The sequence below is a fragment of the Tachysurus fulvidraco genome, chromosome 23 (assembly GCF_022655615.1).
Source record: "Tachysurus fulvidraco isolate hzauxx_2018 chromosome 23, HZAU_PFXX_2.0, whole genome shotgun sequence".
Taxonomy (NCBI): domain Eukaryota; kingdom Metazoa; phylum Chordata; class Actinopteri; order Siluriformes; family Bagridae; genus Tachysurus; species Tachysurus fulvidraco.
The window spans coordinates 183801-201300 of NC_062540.1; the positions used below are offsets into that span (position 1 = coordinate 183801).

Consider the following 17500-nt stretch of genomic DNA (forward strand, 5'->3'; position numbering starts at 1 on the left):
ACACACTCCTGTAGCACAGAATACACACACTGCAGTGTCACTAAAGTTAATCAGGAACCCGAACACATCGTCCTGAACCTGCTGAGTAACGGAAAGAGAACCTCAGTGACTGGACGAGATGTGCTGTGATGTCCTGAACGTTCTCCTGAGATTTACTCACTTTCTCTCTTCCAGGATAAAGGAGCTAAAGCAGAGCAAAGAGCTGGAGCGGAGAGGACTGACCACCTGAGCGCCCCCCCCCCCCCACACACACACACACACACACACAGGTTTACAATCACTGACCCAGGACTTCCTGCATGACCTCTAAAGGAGTGAAAATGTTCCTTCCTCCATCTCCTGCCCTTTAACACTTAAACACTGAACGAACTGGTTTGTTGTCCATGTTTACGTCCCCTGGGATTGGACTTTGCCTGCTAGCATTGTGCGTTAGCATTGTGCGTTAGCATTGCGCGTTAGCATTGTGCGTTCTGCTGCTTGAACCCCTGTTAGACTCCACTTTATTTTTTACAGTTTCTCGTGTTGCAGCTTGTCGTGTGTGTGTATGTGTGTGTGTGTGTGTGTGTGTGTGTGTATAATTCATTAATAATAATTCAGTGCTGTGTGTAAACATGTAGATTCTACAGAAACAATGTCCTTCTGCTTTGAGACGTCTCAGCATGTTTAAAATGTTTACCTTTTTCAGTGAGAGACAATTCTGTCACACTGCTGATTTTCAGTCTTAGACCTTCTCACCTCCCCCCCCCCCCCTCCCAGTCCTCGTCCTCCTCGTCCCCTCAGTGTGGCAGCTTGAATGATGAGGACCGACTCAGATTACCCAGAAGACACTGCTGCACTCCGTCTCTTTTCCCTTCAATATGTCAAGACTAAACTTTAGACCCAGAAGCTTCAGGTTTCAGAGCTCCTACATGGTGTTAATGTCTGAAGGTCTCAGATCTTACAGCATGAAATCTAACGTCTTAAACAGCACTCGAGTGATGTAACGTATCTCAGACGAAACACACATGAACTTTAACCTTTTGGTGTGGAGACGTTTCACCTGCTGCTGGGTGTTTAGAGCTCAGATGGTTTGTGGCTGTGATTTTAGACCTAATAATGAAATCTTACTATAAACTTCTATATAGTGACTTTAATTTTAGATCAAATCTGTACTTAAGATTATTTCAAGAGAAAAACATTTATAGTGATGTGTGTGTGTGTGTGTGTGTGTGAGAAACTGCTGAAGGTTTCGAGCTCAACATTAACATGACCGGAGCAGAAACATTCACCCTGACGCTGGACTCCAGGTTCCTCTGCTGTGTGTGGATCGTTTCTGACCTCGTCGTTCCCTGAGAACCACGTTATAATCTTTTAGACTCGTGTTTGATGTTCAAGTCTCTCTTAGAATTTCAGCGTCAGGGCCAGAAAACAACACACACACTCATTTTATGAATTTATTTTGCTTGTGCAGTGCCTTGAAGTCTGTAATGAGCACACACACACACGGCTTAAATGAACTGTATTGTACTTTATGAATGTGTGTGTTATACTTCACCACTGCGTGTGTTAATATTATGCATTAATGTGTAAATATTGTACATTCTAAAGAGCTGTTGGTTATATATTATATTATTGTTATTATATTTAACAGGAATATATTTACTTGTTGGATATAAAACATTGTTCACACATCTGCATGATTATAATTGCAGTTTTTCATTGAGATTCTTGTAGAGATTTACTTTCAGCACATGGACAGTGTGTGTTACTGTTAGTGTGTGTGTGTGTGTGTTAGTGTTGAGTTTCTTTATCATCGTCACTTCACATCGTTTTTTACTGGAGATTTCATCTTATTGGTGTTCAGGCTATTTTGCTAATAATGTTGATTAAAATGTTTGTCTGAAAATGTTTTACTCTGATGTTTGCAAAAGAATCCACCAGCATGCACACACACACACGCACACACACGCACACACACACACACACAGTAATACTGTAAGCAATAAACCTCAATTTCTGTTTCCATGGAAACAAAACAGCTTATATACATATTATATAAAACTCTTTAAACACACAGAGTAAACAAAGTCCATAAATATGTCACAGCTTCTCGTCAATGGCTCTGGCAGCACACGCGCGCGCGCACACACACACACACACACACACTGCAGTACAGCACACACGCACAGTGGTCAAAAGTGTGTGCTGGAAGGGGAGGGGGCTGGCAGGGGTCGAGTGCGCGGGCGGAGTAGGGCGCGGACGTTGTCACGGTAACGGGAGGACATGATGTTGTAGAGCAGTGGGTTGATGGCAGCGCTGCAGTAGAACAGCACGAAGGAAACGAGATTGAGATACTGAGAGAGGAAATAAACCTGAACGCTGGAAGTCAGAGACAAACAAAACAACGTACGAGCGACATGAAACGGCAACCAACACACCACAAACACACACACGATCACCACTACACACAACAGGGGGGGGGGAGAGAAATCATCATTATTATTATTAGTGTAAATGTAGTTCTTTTTATTTAGTTTGATAAACAGGTAAATAAAGGAATACAGGAAGAGAAAGCAGGTAAATAAATATATAAATATAAAACACACCCTGAAGCAGGCAAACAGAATTTGTGCTAAACGTTAATTACAGTTTACAGCTGACCTTTGACCCTTGTGTGCTTACCCATCATCCTTAGTGTCTGGCGGTGGGTCTGGTCTCGATGGACGTGTCTACGTTGGCGTAGTCGGCGAGCAATGAGTGTGTAGAGCATCGTTAGTGTCATCAGTGGAATGATGAAATACAGGTTAGAGAGCCACAACATGGCCACCATCAGCCCCGAAGACTCCGCCCACTGGGTCACACGGCACTCGGTCAGATTACCTTCTACAGGCTCCGCCCCTACGAGCACCAGCACAGGGCCTGCACTCAAGACACTTACACCCCACAGTGCACCAATCAGCACACGGACACGCCCCCGTGTCACCAGGAGGCGGGCTCTGAGTGGAAAGCACACACCCACGTAACGCTCCGCCCCTAAAGCAGTCATGTGCAGGATGGAGGAGAAAGTGCAGCACTCGCTCACAAACTGTGAGAGTTTACACACTGCGTCACCAAGGAACCAGGGTCGGTACCACCAGAGCTACCACACACACACACACACACACACACACACACACACACAGGTGAATAAACAGCAGATAAACAAAAACAGATGAACAGGTGAAGCAGCAGGTTCTCCACCTGCTCTCAGACCTTCTCTTAACTCCACTCGTTCTTCATCTATCAGGTTTGATTTATCTTCATGTGAAAGTTTAGGACATCAACATAACGGTACAGAGAACATTAAACATACAGAGAGGGCTTCAATAAACTGGAGAGAATAAAACTGGACACTGAAAAGATCAGATGAGAGAGAGACACAGAGAGAGAGAGAGAGAGGACAGAGAGAGAGAGAGAGAGAGAGAGACAAAGAGAGAGGACAGAGAGAGAGAGAGAGAGGACAGAGAGAGGACAGAGAGAGAGAGACACAGAGAGAGAGAGAGGACAGAGAGAGAGGACAGAGAGAGAGGAGAGAGAGAGAGAGAGGACAGAGAGAGAGAGACACAGAGAGAGAGAGAGGACAGAGAGAGAGAGGACAGAGAGAGAGAGAGAGGACAGAGAGAGAGAGAGAGGACAGAGAGAGGACAGAGAGAGAGAGAGAGAGAGAGGACAGAGAGAGAAAATCATTTCTGATCAGAGTAAACAGTTACGATCAGGTAAAGGACAGAAAGATGTGGAAAGTCTGACTCTCTGATCTCGGTGTGTGATCTCGGTGTGTGATCTCGGTGTGTGATCTCGGTGTCTGATCTCTGTGTCTGATCTCTGTGTGTGATCTCTGTGTGTGATCTCTGTGTGTGATCTCTGTGTGTGATCTCTGTGTGTGATCTCTGTGTGTGATCTCGGTGTCTGATCTCGGTGTCTGATCTCGGTGTCTGATCTCGGTGTCTGATCTCGGTGTCTGATCTCGGTGTCTGATCTCGGTGTCTGATCTCTGTGTGTGATCTCTGTGTGTGATCTCGGTGTGTGATCTCGGTGTGTGATCTCTGTGTGTGATCTCGGTGTGTGATCTTCAAGTGTTTGTGATTTTGAAGCATGTGAACATTTCCTCTCCTGCTTCAGCTGCACTTTCAATTTGATCTACTTTAGAATTAACATTAAACTGAACACGACACGTTTGTTCTCATAGTTACAGAAACTCAGACAGGTGACAGGTAAACAGGTGACAGGTAAACAGGTAAACAGGTAAACAGGTGACAGGTAAACAGGTGACAGGTAAACAGGTAAACAGGTAAACAGGTGACAGGTAAACAGGTGACAGGTAAACAGGTGACAGGTAAACAGGTGACAGGTAAACAGGTAAACAGGTAAACAGGTGACAGGTGACAAGTAAACAGGTAAACAGGTGACAGGTAAACAGGTGACAGATGACAGGTAAACAGGTGACAGGTAAACAGGTAAACAGATGACAGGTAAACAGGTAAACAGGTGACAGGTAAACAGGTAAACAGATGACAGGTAAACAGGTGACAGGTAAACAGGTGACAGGTAAACAGGTAAACAGATGACAGGTAAACAGGTAAACAGGTGACAGGTAAACAGGTAAACAGATGACAGGTAAACAGGTGACAGGTAAACAGGTAAACAGGTGACAGGTAAACAGGTGACAGGTAAACAGGTGACAGGTAAACAGGTAAACAGGTGACAGGTAAACAGGTAAAAAGATGACAGGTGACAGGTAAACAGGTAAACAGGTGACAGGTAAACAGGTAAACAGGTGACAGGTGACAGGTAAACAGGTGACAGGTAAACAGGTAAACAGGTGACAGGTGACAGGTAAACAGGTGACAGGTAAACAGGTAAACAGGTGACAGGTAAACAGGTGACAGGTAAACAGGTAAACAGGTAAACAGGTAAAAAGATGACAGGTAAACAGGTAAACAGGTAAAAAGATGACAGGTAAACAGGTAAACAGGTGACAGGTAAACAGGTGACAGGTAAACAGGTGACAGGTAAACAGGTAAAAAGATGACAGGTAAACAGGTGACAGGTGACAGGTAAACGGTAAACAGGTAAACAGGTAAACAGGTGACAGGTAAACAGGTGACAGGTAAACAGGTAAACGGTAAACAGGTAAACAGGTAAACAGGTGACAGGTAAACAGGTAAACGGTAAACAGGTAAACAGGTGACAGGTAAACAGGTGACAGGTAAACAGGTAAACGGTAAACAGGTAAACAGGTAAACAGGTGACAGGTAAACAGGTAAACAGGTAAACAGGTGACAGGTAAACAGGTGACAGGTAAACAGGTAAATGGTAAACAGGTAAACAGGTAAACAGGTGACAGGTAAACAGGTAAACGGTAAACAGGTAAACAGGTGACAGGTAAACAGGTGACAGGTAAACAGGTAAACGGTAAACAGGTAAACAGGTAAACAGGTGACAGGTAAACAGATGACAGGTAAACAGGTGATAGGTGACAAGTAAACAGGTAAACAGGTGACAGGTAAACAGGTGACAGGTAAACAGGTGACAGGTAAACAGGTGATAGGTGACAAGTAAACAGGTAAACAGGTGACAAGTAAACAGGTAAACAGGTGACAGATGACAGGTAAACAGGTGACAGGTAAACAGGTAAACAGGTGACAGGTAAACAGGTGACAGGTAAACAGGTGACAGGTAAACAGGTAAACAGATGACAGGTAAACAGGTAAACAGGTAAACAGGTGACAGGTAAACAGGTGACAGGTGACAGGTGACAGGTAAACAGGTGACAGGTAAACAGGTAAACAGGTGACAGGTAAACAGGTGACAGGTAAACAGGTAAACAGGTAAACAGGTAAAAAGATGACAGGTAAACAGGTAAACAGGTAAAAAGATGACAGGTAAACAGGTAAACAGGTGACAGGTAAACAGGTGACAGGTAAACAGGTGACAGGTAAACAGGTAAAAAGATGACAGGTAAACAGGTGACAGGTGACAGGTAAACAGGTAAACGGTAAACAGGTAAACAGGTAAACAGGTGACAGGTAAACAGGTGACAGGTAAACAGGTAAACAGGTAAACAGGTGACAGGTAAACAGGTGACAGGTAAACAGGTAAACAGGTGACAGGTAAACAGGTAAACGGTAAACAGGTAAACAGGTGACAGGTAAACAGGTGACAGGTAAACAGGTAAACGGTAAACAGGTAAACAGGTAAACAGGTGACAGGTAAACAGGTGACAGGTAAACAGGTAAACAGATGACAGGTAAACAGGTGATAGGTGACAAGTAAACAGGTAAACAGGTGACAGGTAAACAGGTGACAGGTAAACAGGTGACAGGTAAACAGGTGATAGGTGACAAGTAAACAGGTAAACAGGTAAACAGGTGACAGGTGACAAGTAAACAGGTAAACAGGTGACAGGTAAACAGGTGACAGATGACAGGTAAACAGGTGACAGGTAAACAGGTAAACAGGTGACAGGTAAACAGGTGACAGGTAAACAGGTAAACAGATGACAGGTAAACAGGTAAACAGGTAAACAGGTGACAGGTAAACAGGTGACAGGTAAACAGGTAAACAGGTAAACAGATGACAGGTAAACAGGTAAACAGGTGACAGGTAAACAGGTGACAGGTAAACAGGTAAACAGATGACAGGTAAACAGGTAAACAGGTGACAGGTAAACAGGTAAACAGGTGACAGGTAAACAGGTAAACAGGTGACAGGTAAACAGGTGACAGGTAAACAGGTAAACAGATGACAGGTAAACAGGTGACAGGTGACAGGTAAACAGGTAAACAGGTGACAGGTAAACAGATGACAGGTAAACAGGTAAACAGATGACAGGTGACAGGTAAACAGGTAAACAGGTGACAGGTAAACAGATGACAGGTAAACAGGTGACAGATGACAGGTGACAGGTAAACAGGTAAACAGGTGACAGGTGACAAGTAAACAGGTAAACAGGTGACAGGTAAACAGGTGACAGGTAAACAGATGACAGGTAAACAGGTAAACAGGTAAACAGATGACAGGTAAACAGGTGACAGGTAAACAGGTGACAGGTAAACAGGTAAACAGGTGACAGGTAAACAGGTGACAGGTAAACAGGTAAACAGGTGACAGGTGACAGGTAAACAGGTGACAGGTAAACAGGTAAACAGGTGACAGGTAAACAGGTGACAGGTAAACAGGTAAACAGGTAAACAGGTAAAAAGATGACAGGTAAACAGGTAAACAGGTAAAAAGATGACAGGTAAACAGGTAAACAGGTGACAGGTAAACAGGTGACAGGTAAACAGGTGACAGGTAAACAGGTAAAAAGATGACAGGTAAACAGGTGACAGGTGACAGGTAAACAGGTAAACGGTAAACAGGTAAACAGGTAAACAGGTGACAGGTAAACAGGTGACAGGTAAACAGGTAAACAGGTAAACAGGTGACAGGTAAACAGGTGACAGGTAAACAGGTAAATGGTAAACAGGTAAACAGGTAAACAGGTGACAGGTAAACAGGTAAACGGTAAACAGGTAAACAGGTGACAGGTAAACAGGTGACAGGTAAACAGGTAAACGGTAAACAGGTAAACAGGTGACAGGTAAACAGGTGACAGGTAAACAGGTAAACAGATGACAGGTAAACAGGTGATAGGTAAACAGGTGACAGGTAAACAGGTGATAGGTGACAAGTAAACAGGTAAACAGGTAAACAGGTGACAGGTGACAAGTAAACAGGTAAACAGGTGACAGGTAAACAGGTGACAGATGACAGGTAAACAGGTGACAGGTAAACAGGTGACAGGTAAACAGGTGACAGGTAAACAGGTGACAGGTAAACAGGTAAACAGGTGACAGGTAAACAGGTGACAGGTAAACAGGTAAACAGGTGACAGGTAAACAGGTGACAGGTAAACAGGTAAACAGGTGACAGGTAAACAGGTGACAGGTAAACAGGTGACAGGTAAACAGGTGACAGGTAAACAGGTAAACAGATGACAGGTAAACAGGTAAACAGGTAAACAGGTGACAGGTAAACAGGTGACAGGTAAACAGGTGACAGGTAAACAGGTAAACAGATGACAGGTAAACAGGTAAACAGGTGACAGGTAAACAGGTAAACAGATGACAGGTAAACAGGTGACAGGTAAACAGGTAAACAGATGACAGGTAAACAGGTAAACAGGTGACAGGTAAACAGGTGACAGGTAAACAGGTAAACAGGTGACAGGTAAACAGGTGACAGGTAAACAGGTAAACAGATGACAGGTAAACAGGTGACAGATGACAGGTGACAGGTAAACAGGTAAACAGGTGACAGGTGACAAGTAAACAGGTAAACAGGTGACAGGTAAACAGGTGACAGGTAAACAGGTGACAGGTAAACAGGTGACAGGTAAACAGGTGACAGGTAAACAGGTAAACAGGTAAACAGATGACAGGTAAACAGGTGACAGGTAAACAGGTGACAGATGACAGGTAAACAGGTGACAGGTAAACAGGTAAACAGGTGACAGGTAAACAGGTAAACAGATGACAGGTAAACAGGTGACAGGTAAACAGGTGACAGATGACAGGTAAACAGGTAAACAGGTGACAGGTAAACAGGTAAACAGATGACAGATAAACAGGTGACAGGTAAACAGGTGAGTAAATACCTTGTACAGGTCGAGGGGCATCAGTACCAGCATTAAGATATCCGACACCGCCATGCTGCTCAGGTAAAGGTAGGTGGTGCTTCTCATCTGGGGGCGGAGCCACACCACCAGGATAGTAAGAATATTACCCATCAGGCCGAGCACTAGCAGTGGCACACACAGTGTCGTTACGGCAACCAGTTCAGAGTGGCTGAAGGCTGAGGACATTTCAGCCCAGTAATCTGAATAATCCCAATAATTTGAACCATTCTCATTCTGACAATCAGCACACCAACCAGAACCAGAACCTTCCTGTGTTAGATCCATCTCTCTCTCTCCCTCCCTCACACACACACACACACACACACACACACACAGGTCCTTCTTACAGAGCAGTGAAATCAGGATCAGAGTTCAGAGTTAGTGCATCGCTGAAGGTGTGTTTGTTCCCCATCATCAGAATGTTCACTCAGACTGTCCTTCCCATCCTCCCTCAGCCAATCCTCTCTCTCTCACTCACTCTCTCTATTTCCTGCTGTGCAATGGACAGGAGGAAGAGATCAAACGGCTCAATTGCCCTGTACAAAGAAAAACACACACATGCACACACACACACAAAGGCCTGAGTGTGTATGAGTGTGTGTGAGTTACAGCAAGGGAACCTCTGATGAGAGCTCAGAAAAGTGTAAAGAGTCATCACAAGGTCAGAGCTACCAGAAATGTCTCCTGTTGGACTACAGATCACACACACACACACACACACACACACACACACACACACACACACACACACACACTGAATCAGCAGCAGAAACGTGTGTGTAGAATGTTAGAGGTTTCTGCCATTGACACAAATACCTAAGAAGTGACACCAAAAAAAAACATCTATTAATTATTAATAAAAACATTTATTAATTATTGAGGTTACACACACTGGTCATTTCATACACAGCAGATAAAATAGACTCCACCCACAGGAAGTGACAAATGCCCACTGTTAGCTTGGCTCATGCCTCCCACTGTCTGTGCCTCTGAAGTAGGTGAAAGGTCATGTGAGCAGGTCTGGGGGATGGATGTGGATGGGGTAAAGGGATGTGGTTGCCTGGCAACAGGGGCGTTTCCCTGACAACGCAGTTAGGTTCATAGAAGAAAAGCAGGTCAGGGCCTTTTTCTGGAGGTGACCGAGACTAACACACACACACACACACACACACACACACACACACACATCATTCTACTTTATTAATTACTGATTAATAAGAATATAATCAATAATTTGTTAGTTGCTGTGTTTTGTAAAACTGCACCAATAACCTTTTAATATAACTTATATAAAATGATTTGAATAATGTATGTAAATATGTAATTTGTGCACACCTTTATGTGGTGGCTGGTTGTGGGCGGGGCTAATGTTGGCCTGTCACGCAAAGCCTCAGTGATGAGCTCCTCATGTGACAGACTGACACTGACAAGAGCATGGTAGAGATGATGAGTGCGTGGAAAATTCAGACCTGAGAGAGAGCAAGAGAGATTATACAGTCTGTAAATAACCCTGTATGTGTGTGTGTGTGTGTGTGTGTGTGTGTGTGTGTTACCCTCAGTTGCTCGGGTTCTGACACACTCCTGCACAGTACTGGAGTTCTGCAGTCTCTCCTGCACGGCCTTTTGGGAGTTAAACTCTGCCTCCTCCAGCTTTTGTAGCTCCGCCTTCAGGGCAAGTGTAGTGTTTAGCTCCGCCTCTTCTGTTATCTGTCCATCATTCTGAGCAGACAAGCCCCCCGGTTCACCTGTGTGTGGACCTTTCATATAGTACAGCATTCACACTTATGTGTGTGTGTGTGTGTGTGTGTGTGTGTGTGTGTGTGTGTGTGAGAGAGAGAGAGAGAGAGAGAGAGAGAGAGAGAGATACCTTGTTTTCCTTTCCTGTGTTGTTTCTCAGCTGCTGATTGGTTACTGTCATGTTGCACAATTTCCATGGTAACAGGAGACTGGTCAAAGGAGGAGTCAGGAGTCAGAGCGAAACGCACCTTAACATAATCATCAACAACATTATTTAAAATAGATACACGTTTGATTTCAATGACTTGTTTTGGTGTTTCCATGGCAACCCCCTCTGACCTGCCGCGGGTGTGTCTGTGTTTTATCTTTTCTCAGAGCTCCAGCTGAGTGTCCTGGTCTCTCTGGAGTCAGTGTAAGGGACAGGTCCAGTTCTGGACACTGGGGTGGGAGAGGGGCGGGGCTTAGGGGGAGAGGGGGCGGGGTCATTTGCATCAGGGCACAGTCCATGTTCTTTACCTGACACACACAGGGTTAAGGTTAGGTCTCTTTATAAACATGATTCATTCAGAAAAGTTTAAGTGTTATAATAAAGGATTTGTGTATTTAAAGATGTTAAAGGACAAATTAAATCTTTCAGTTCTGTACTGCACTTAAATATTATACTGTAAATATATTATATAATTTAAACCCTAAACTACAGTTTATTATGGATCAGAAACTCTGAAGGGGAAAAACCTGGAGTCCTTTAGGGACATTAAACACTTTAAATAAACACTTTAAACAAACTGTAAATAAACAGTAAACACAGTAAATAAACAGTAAATAAACTGTAAACACAGTAAATAAACAGTAAATAAACTGTAAACACAGTAAATAAACAGTAAATAAACTGTAAATAAACAGTAAACACGGTAAACACAGTAAATAAACAGTAAATAAACAGTAAACACAGTAAATAAACAGTAAACAAACTGTAAATAAACAGTAAATAAACAGTAAACACAGTAAACACAGTAAACACAGTAAATAAACTGTAAATAAACAGTAAACACAGTAAATAAACTGTAAATAAACAGTAAACACAGTAAATAAACAGTAAACACAGTAAACACAGTAAATAAACAGTAAACACAGTAAACACAGTAAATAAACAGTAAATAAACAGTAAACACAGTAAATAAACAGTAAATAAACAGTAAATAAACAGTAAACACAGTAAACACAGTAAATAAACAGTAAATAAACAGTAAACACAGTAAATAAACTGTAAATAAACAGTAAACACAGTAAACACAGTAAATAAACAGTAAATAAACAGTAAACACAGTAAACACAGTAAATAAACAGTAAACACAGTAAATAAACAGTAAACACAGTAAATAAACAGTAAATAAACAGTAAATAAACAGTAAACACAGTAAATAAACAGTAAAACAGTAAACACAGTAAATAAACAGTAAAACAGTAAACACAGTAAATAAACTGTAAATAAACAGTAAACACAGTAAACACAGTAAATAAACAGTAAATAAACAGTAAACACAGTAAACACAGTAAATAAACAGTAAACACAGTAAATAAACAGTAAACAAACAGTAAACAAACAGTAAACACAGTAAACACAGTAAATAAACAGTAAATAAACAGTAAATAAACAGTAAATAAACAGTAAACACAGTAAACACAGTAAATAAACAGTAAACACAGTAAATAAACAGTAAACACAGTAAATAAACAGTAAATAAACAGTAAACACAGTAAATAAACAGTAAATAAACAGTAAACACAGTAAATAAACAGTAAATAAACAGTAAACACAGTAAATAAACAGTAAACACAGTAAATAAACAGTAAACACAGTAAATAAACAGTAAACACAGTAAATAAACAGTAAATAAACAGTAAATAAACAATAAACACCCTTTTGTTCTGTAGTTAAAGTTAAATGTCGTTCAGCTTAAAACCGCTTTATAAATATTTAATGTTTAATTTAATCATTAATTACCTTCGTCCCTGAAAACACCGACAAAGATAAAAACAGATAAAACGGTGTTTAAAGATAAAAGTTTTGTGTAATAAAAACTACAAACGGCTTTTTTAACCACACAACACAACACACTCAAACTTCACTTCCGGGTTCAGCGACGTACTTCTGCGCATGCGCCCTTCACACAGCTGAACCTAATTTGGTGCTTTTGATTGTCTCCTTTGAATATTTTATGTTAACGAATTAGAAAGTTGACATTTTTAAACATATACAACAAAAGTGCTGCAGTTTAAACCTTACTGCAGTACAATACAGACAGAAAAGTAACGTAACACGTAAATCTACACCTGCTCCTAAGAGCCCCCTAGTGGTGCAGTGTGGAGTTACACCGAAGATAAACAGTGAGTGGGACACAAAGACACAACCACACAAATAAAGTCATGTAACTGGGGTCAGTATTGTTCAGGGAGCGAAAAACAACAGAGCCGCTTTCGGCATTTTAACGCATACGATTACGAATGAATGTGAATATTGTGAATGAATCTAATAAATGTTTCAAAAACTCATTGTCAAACTTCAGCCATGTATAGTTGTGTATACAGTTATTGTGTTGTGTTGTGTATACAGTTATTGTGTTGTGTTGTGTTGTGTATACAGTTATTGTGTTGTGTTGTGTTGTGTATACAGTTATTGTGTTGTGTTGTGTTGTGTATACAGTTATTGTGTTGTGTTGTGTTGTGTATACAGTTATTGTGTTGTGTTGTGTATACAGTTATTGTGTTGTGTTGTGTATACAGTTATTGTGTTGTGTTGTGTATACAGTTATTGTGTTGTGTTGTGTTGTGTATACAGTTATTGTGTTGTGTTGTGTTGTGTATACAGTTATTGTGTTGTGTTGTGTTGTGTATACAGTTATTGTGTTGTGTTGTGTTGTGTATACAGTTATTGTGTTGTGTTGTGTATACAGTTATTGTGTTGTGTTGTGTTGTGTATACAGTTATTGTGTTGTGTTGTGTTGTGTATACAGTTATTGTGTTGTGTTGTGTTGTGTATACAGTTATTGTGTTGTGTTGTGTATACAGTTATTGTGTTGTGTTGTGTTGTGTATACAGTTATTGTGTTGTGTTGTGTTGTGTATACAGTTATTGTGTTGTGTTGTGTTGTGTATACAGTTATTGTGTTGTGTTGTGTATACAGTTATTGTGTTGTGTTGTGTTGTGTATACAGTTATTGTGTTGTGTATACAGTTATTGTGTTGTGTTGTGTTGTGTTGTGTATACAGTTATTGTGTTGTGTTGTGTTGTGTATACAGTTATTGTGTTGTGTTGTGTTGTGTATACAGTTATTGTGTTGTGTTGTGTTGTGTTGTGTATACAGTTATTGTGTTGTGTTGTGTTGTGTATACAGTTATTGTGTTGTGTTGTGTTGTGTATACAGTTATTGTGTTGTGTTGTGTTGTGTATACAGTTATTGTGTTGTGTTGTGTATACAGTTATTGTGTTGTGTTGTGTTGTGTATACAGTTATTGTGTTGTGTTGTGTTGTGTATACAGTTATTGTGTTGTGTTGTGTTGTGTATACAGTTATTGTGTTGTGTTGTGTTGTGTTGTGTATACAGTTATTGTGTTGTGTTGTGTTGTGTATACAGTTATTGTGTTGTGTTGTGTATACAGTTATTGTGTTGTGTTGTGTTGTGTATACAGTTATTGTGTTGTGTTGTGTTGTGTATACAGTTATTGTGTTGTGTTGTGTTGTGTATACAGTTATTGTGTTGTGTTGTGTTGTGTATACAGTTATTGTGTTGTGTTGTGTTGTGTATACAGTTATTGTGTTGTGTTGTGTATACAGTTATTGTGTTGTGTTGTGTATACAGTTATTGTGTTGTGTTGTGTTGTGTATACAGTTATTGTGTTGTGTTGTGTTGTGTATACAGTTATTGTGTTGTGTTGTGTTGTGTTGTGTATACAGTTATTGTGTTGTGTTGTGTTGTGTATACAGTTATTGTGTTGTGTTGTGTTGTGTTGTGTATACAGTTATTGTGTTGTGTATACAGTTATATATTGTGTTGTGTATACAGTTATTGTGTTGTGTTGTGTGTACAGTTATATATTGTGTTGTGTATACAGTTATATATTGTGTTGTGTATACAGTTATTGTGTTGTGTATACAGTTATATATTGTGTTGTGTATACAGTTATATATTGTGTTGTGTATACAGTTATTGTGTTGTGTATACAGTTATATATTGTGTTGTGTATACAGTTATTGTGTTGTGTTGTGTATACAGTTATTGTGTTGTGTATACAGTTATTGTGTTGTGTTGTGTATACAGTTATATATTGTGTTGTGTATACAGTTATATATTGTGTTGTGTTGTGTATACAGTTATATATTGTGTTGTGTATACAGTTATATATTGTGTTGTGTATACAGTTATTGTGTTGTGTATACAGTTATATATTGTGTTGTGTATACAGTTATATATTGTGTTGTGTATACAGTTATATATTGTGTTGTGTATACAGTTATTGTGTTGTGTATACAGTTATATATTGTGTTGTGTATACAGTTATTGTGTTGTGTTGTGTATACAGTTATTGTGTTGTGTATACAGTTATTGTGTTGTGTTGTGTATACAGTTATATATTGTGTTGTGTATACAGTTATATATTGTGTTGTGTTGTGTGTACAGTTATATATTGTGTTGTGTATACAGTTATATATTGTGTTGTGTATACAGTTATTGTGTTGTGTATACAGTTATATATTGTGTTGTGTATACAGTTATTGTGTTGTGTTGTGTATACAGTTATTGTGTTGTGTATACAGTTATTGTGTTGTGTTGTGTATACAGTTATATATTGTGTTGTGTATACAGTTATATATTGTGTTGTGTTGTGTATACAGTTATATATTGTGTTGTGTATACAGTTATGTATTGTGTTGTGTATACAGTTATATATTGTGTTGTGTATACAGTTATATATTGTGTTGTGTATACAGTTATATATTGTGTTGTGTATACAGTTATGTATTGTGTTGTGTATACAGTTATATATTGTGTTGTGTATACAGTTATGTATTGTGTTGTGTATACAGTTATATATTGTGTTGTGTATACAGTTATATATTGTGTTGTGTATACAGTTATGTATTGTGTTGTGTATACAGTTATATATTGTGTTGTGTATACAGTTATGTATTGTGTTGTGTATACAGTTATGTATTGTGTTGTGTATACAGTTATATATTGTGTTGTGTATACAGTTATGTATTGTGTTGTGTATACTGTTATATATTGTGTTGTGTATACAGTTATATATTGTGTTGTGTATACAGTTTTATATTGTGTTGTGTATACAGTTATGTATTGTGTTGTGTATACAGTTATATATTGTGTTGTGTATACTGTTATATATTGTGTTGTGTATACAGTTATATATTGTGTTGTGTATACTGTTATATATTGTGTTGTGTATACAGTTATATATTGTGTATACAGTTTTATATTGTGTTGTGTATACAGTTATATATTGTGTATACAGTTATATATTGTGTTGTGTGTACAGTTATATATTGTGTTGTGTATACAGTTATATATTGTGTTGTGTATACAGTTATTGTGTTGTGTATACAGTTATATATTGTGTTGTGTATACAGTTATATATTGTGTTGTGTATACAGTTATATATTGTGTTGTGTATACAGTTATTGTGTTGTGTTGTGTGTACAGTTATATATTGTGTTGTGTATACAGTTATATATTGTGTTGTGTATACAGTTATTGTGTTGTGTATACAGTTATATATTGTGTTGTGTATACAGTTATTGTGTTGTGTTGTGTATACAGTTATTGTGTTGTGTATACAGTTATTGTGTTGTGTTGTGTATACAGTTATATATTGTGTTGTGTATACAGTTATATATTGTGTTGTGTATACAGTTATATATTGTGTTGTGTATACAGTTATATATTGTGTTGTGTTGTGTGTACAGTTATATATTGTGTATACAGTTATATATTGTGTTGTGTATACAGTTATTGTGTTGTGTATACAGTTATATATTGTGTATACAGTTATATATTGTGTATACAGTTATATATTGTGTATACAGTTATATATTGTGTATACAGTTATATATTGTGTTGTGTATACAGTTATATATTGTGTTGTGTATACAGTTATAACAAACAGGTCAGGAACAAATTATTCACTGCATCTGTACACAATGAGATGAACGTGTCCATGAGAACGGAGCTAAAGATAAAATAAGATAAAGAAATTGTACGATAAAAAGTGAGATTATTTATTAGATATAATAAAGTCGTGTTCGTACAGAATCCTGTTTGTTAATCACAACAAACACAAACACCACAAAAACACATCCTCCTCCTCCTCCTCCTCCTCCTCATACAGCTGTCACCATGGACCAATATTATTATATTAACTATTATAAAAAAAGCTCACTGTTGACACACACACACACACACACACACAAACACACACACACACACACACACACACACACACACACACACTATCTCTTTGTAATAACAACATAAATAAACATACAGAATTCTGTCATTGATTTCAACACTATTAATAGATTAGCATCAATCTGTTCTAAAATTCTCTTTTCAAGCCCTTTTTTATAATTATTGTCTTTTGTTAACATTTTTGTCCTCAAATCTATTGATCTAAACAGGTTTTCATCCCTCTGTCTGTCGATCCATCTCATAAACCTTTTGGTCAGATTTCAGAATGGACTCCAAGTTGTCTGGCCCACATTTTCCAGGATGCTGAAGACATTTAAACTGAAGACCTGGGATGAGGAAGGTCACTGGTTCTCCCTCAGAGCTCGGAGGATGTAGTTCTCTCTCTCCAGTTGAGCGTTTCTCTCTGCAAGCTCCTTAATCTGCTCCCTCAGAACCTCCACCTCCTCCCTCACAGCCAGCATCAGGTGGGTCTTCACCAGGTCCTACACACACACACACACACACACACAGTAATTTGCATAGTATAATTTCTCTGTAATTTACCAACAAATCTGAAGGAAATGTTGATCCTGATGTTTCATTTCCTCCGACTGTAACTGTA

The 17500-nt window shown here is 39.2% G+C and overlaps 4 protein-coding genes across 10 annotated transcripts in view; 1 reads left to right on the forward strand and 3 right to left on the reverse strand.

Moving 5' to 3' along the window:
- LOC113646101 (calmodulin-binding transcription activator 2-like) overlaps positions 1–1885 on the forward strand; it is a 3653-nt gene extending 1768 nt beyond the window's left edge. The window contains exon 3 of the mRNA XM_047807242.1: positions 175–1885. Within this exon, the coding sequence (XP_047663198.1) occupies positions 175–229 (55 nt within the window). The 3' untranslated portion in view covers positions 230–1885. The remainder of the gene's footprint in view (positions 1–174) is intronic.
- Positions 1421–9395, reverse strand: LOC113646102 (growth hormone secretagogue receptor type 1-like). 3 transcript variants are annotated; one of them, XM_047807241.1, is made up of 4 exons: positions 9025–9385; positions 8657–8799; positions 2662–3118; positions 1421–2440 (listed from the first exon to the last, which is right to left on the reverse strand). In XM_047807241.1, the coding sequence occupies exons 2-4, from the start codon at positions 8786–8788 to the stop codon at positions 2172–2174; spliced, it is 858 nt and encodes a 285-aa protein (XP_047663197.1). In that variant the 5' UTR covers positions 8789–8799; positions 9025–9385; the 3' UTR covers positions 1421–2171. The 3 variants fall into 3 exon arrangements, with proteins under 3 accessions (XP_047663197.1, XP_047663196.1, XP_027007909.1); XM_047807240.1 differs by having other exon boundaries at positions 1421–2295; positions 8657–9395; XM_027152108.2 differs by having other exon boundaries at positions 8657–9385.
- Positions 9396–9523: 128 nt separating this feature from the next.
- Positions 9524–12558, reverse strand: ppp1r35 (protein phosphatase 1, regulatory subunit 35). Of its 4 annotated transcripts, none has more exons than XM_027152112.2 (6): positions 12420–12558; positions 10754–10930; positions 10545–10623; positions 10231–10422; positions 10013–10146; positions 9524–9822 (listed from the first exon to the last, which is right to left on the reverse strand). In XM_027152112.2, the coding sequence occupies exons 2-6, from the start codon at positions 10919–10921 to the stop codon at positions 9643–9645; spliced, it is 753 nt and encodes a 250-aa protein (XP_027007913.1). In that variant the 5' UTR covers positions 10922–10930; positions 12420–12558; the 3' UTR covers positions 9524–9642. The 4 variants fall into 4 exon arrangements, with proteins under 4 accessions (XP_027007913.1, XP_027007912.1, XP_027007911.1 ...); XM_027152111.2 differs by having other exon boundaries at positions 10231–10434; XM_027152110.2 differs by having other exon boundaries at positions 10545–10662.
- Positions 12559–16688: 4130 nt separating this feature from the next.
- The window catches only part of zgc:153012 (uncharacterized protein LOC777626 homolog), a 9425-nt gene continuing 8613 nt past the window's right edge, over positions 16689–17500 (reverse strand). For both annotated transcript variants that reach the window (XM_027152093.2, XM_047807366.1), the window contains one exon: positions 16689–17381. In XM_027152093.2, coding sequence (XP_027007894.2) covers positions 17241–17381 — 141 coding nt within the window. In that variant the 3' untranslated portion in view covers positions 16689–17240. The remainder of the gene's footprint in view (positions 17382–17500) is intronic.

What these genes read in the sequence shown, in the direction of transcription:
- ppp1r35 (XM_027152109.2), bottom strand. Translation starts at nt 10,921, where the DNA reads ATGGACTGTGCCCTGATGCAAATGACCCCGCCCCCTCTCCCCCTAAGC. An exon ending in CACAGACACACCCGCGGCAG is followed by an intron (nt 10,663 to 10,753) that starts GTCAGAGGGGGT and finishes GATTATGTTAAG; the next exon opens with GTGCGTTTCGCTCTGACTCC. An exon ending in CAGAACCCGAGCAACTGAGG is followed by an intron (nt 10,147 to 10,230) that starts GTAACACACACA and finishes GCTCTCTCTCAG; the next exon opens with GTCTGAATTTTCCACGCACT.
- LOC113646102 (XM_027152108.2), bottom strand. Translation starts at nt 8,962, where the DNA reads ATGGATCTAACACAGGAAGGTTCTGGTTCTGGTTGGTGTGCTGATTGT. An exon ending in TGCCCCTCGACCTGTACAAG is followed by an intron (nt 3,119 to 8,656) that starts GTATTTACTCAC and finishes TGTGTGTGGTAG; the next exon opens with CTCTGGTGGTACCGACCCTG. An exon ending in CCAGACACTAAGGATGATGG is followed by an intron (nt 2,441 to 2,661) that starts GTAAGCACACAA and finishes TGTTGTGTGTAG; the next exon opens with TGGTGATCGTGTGTGTGTTT.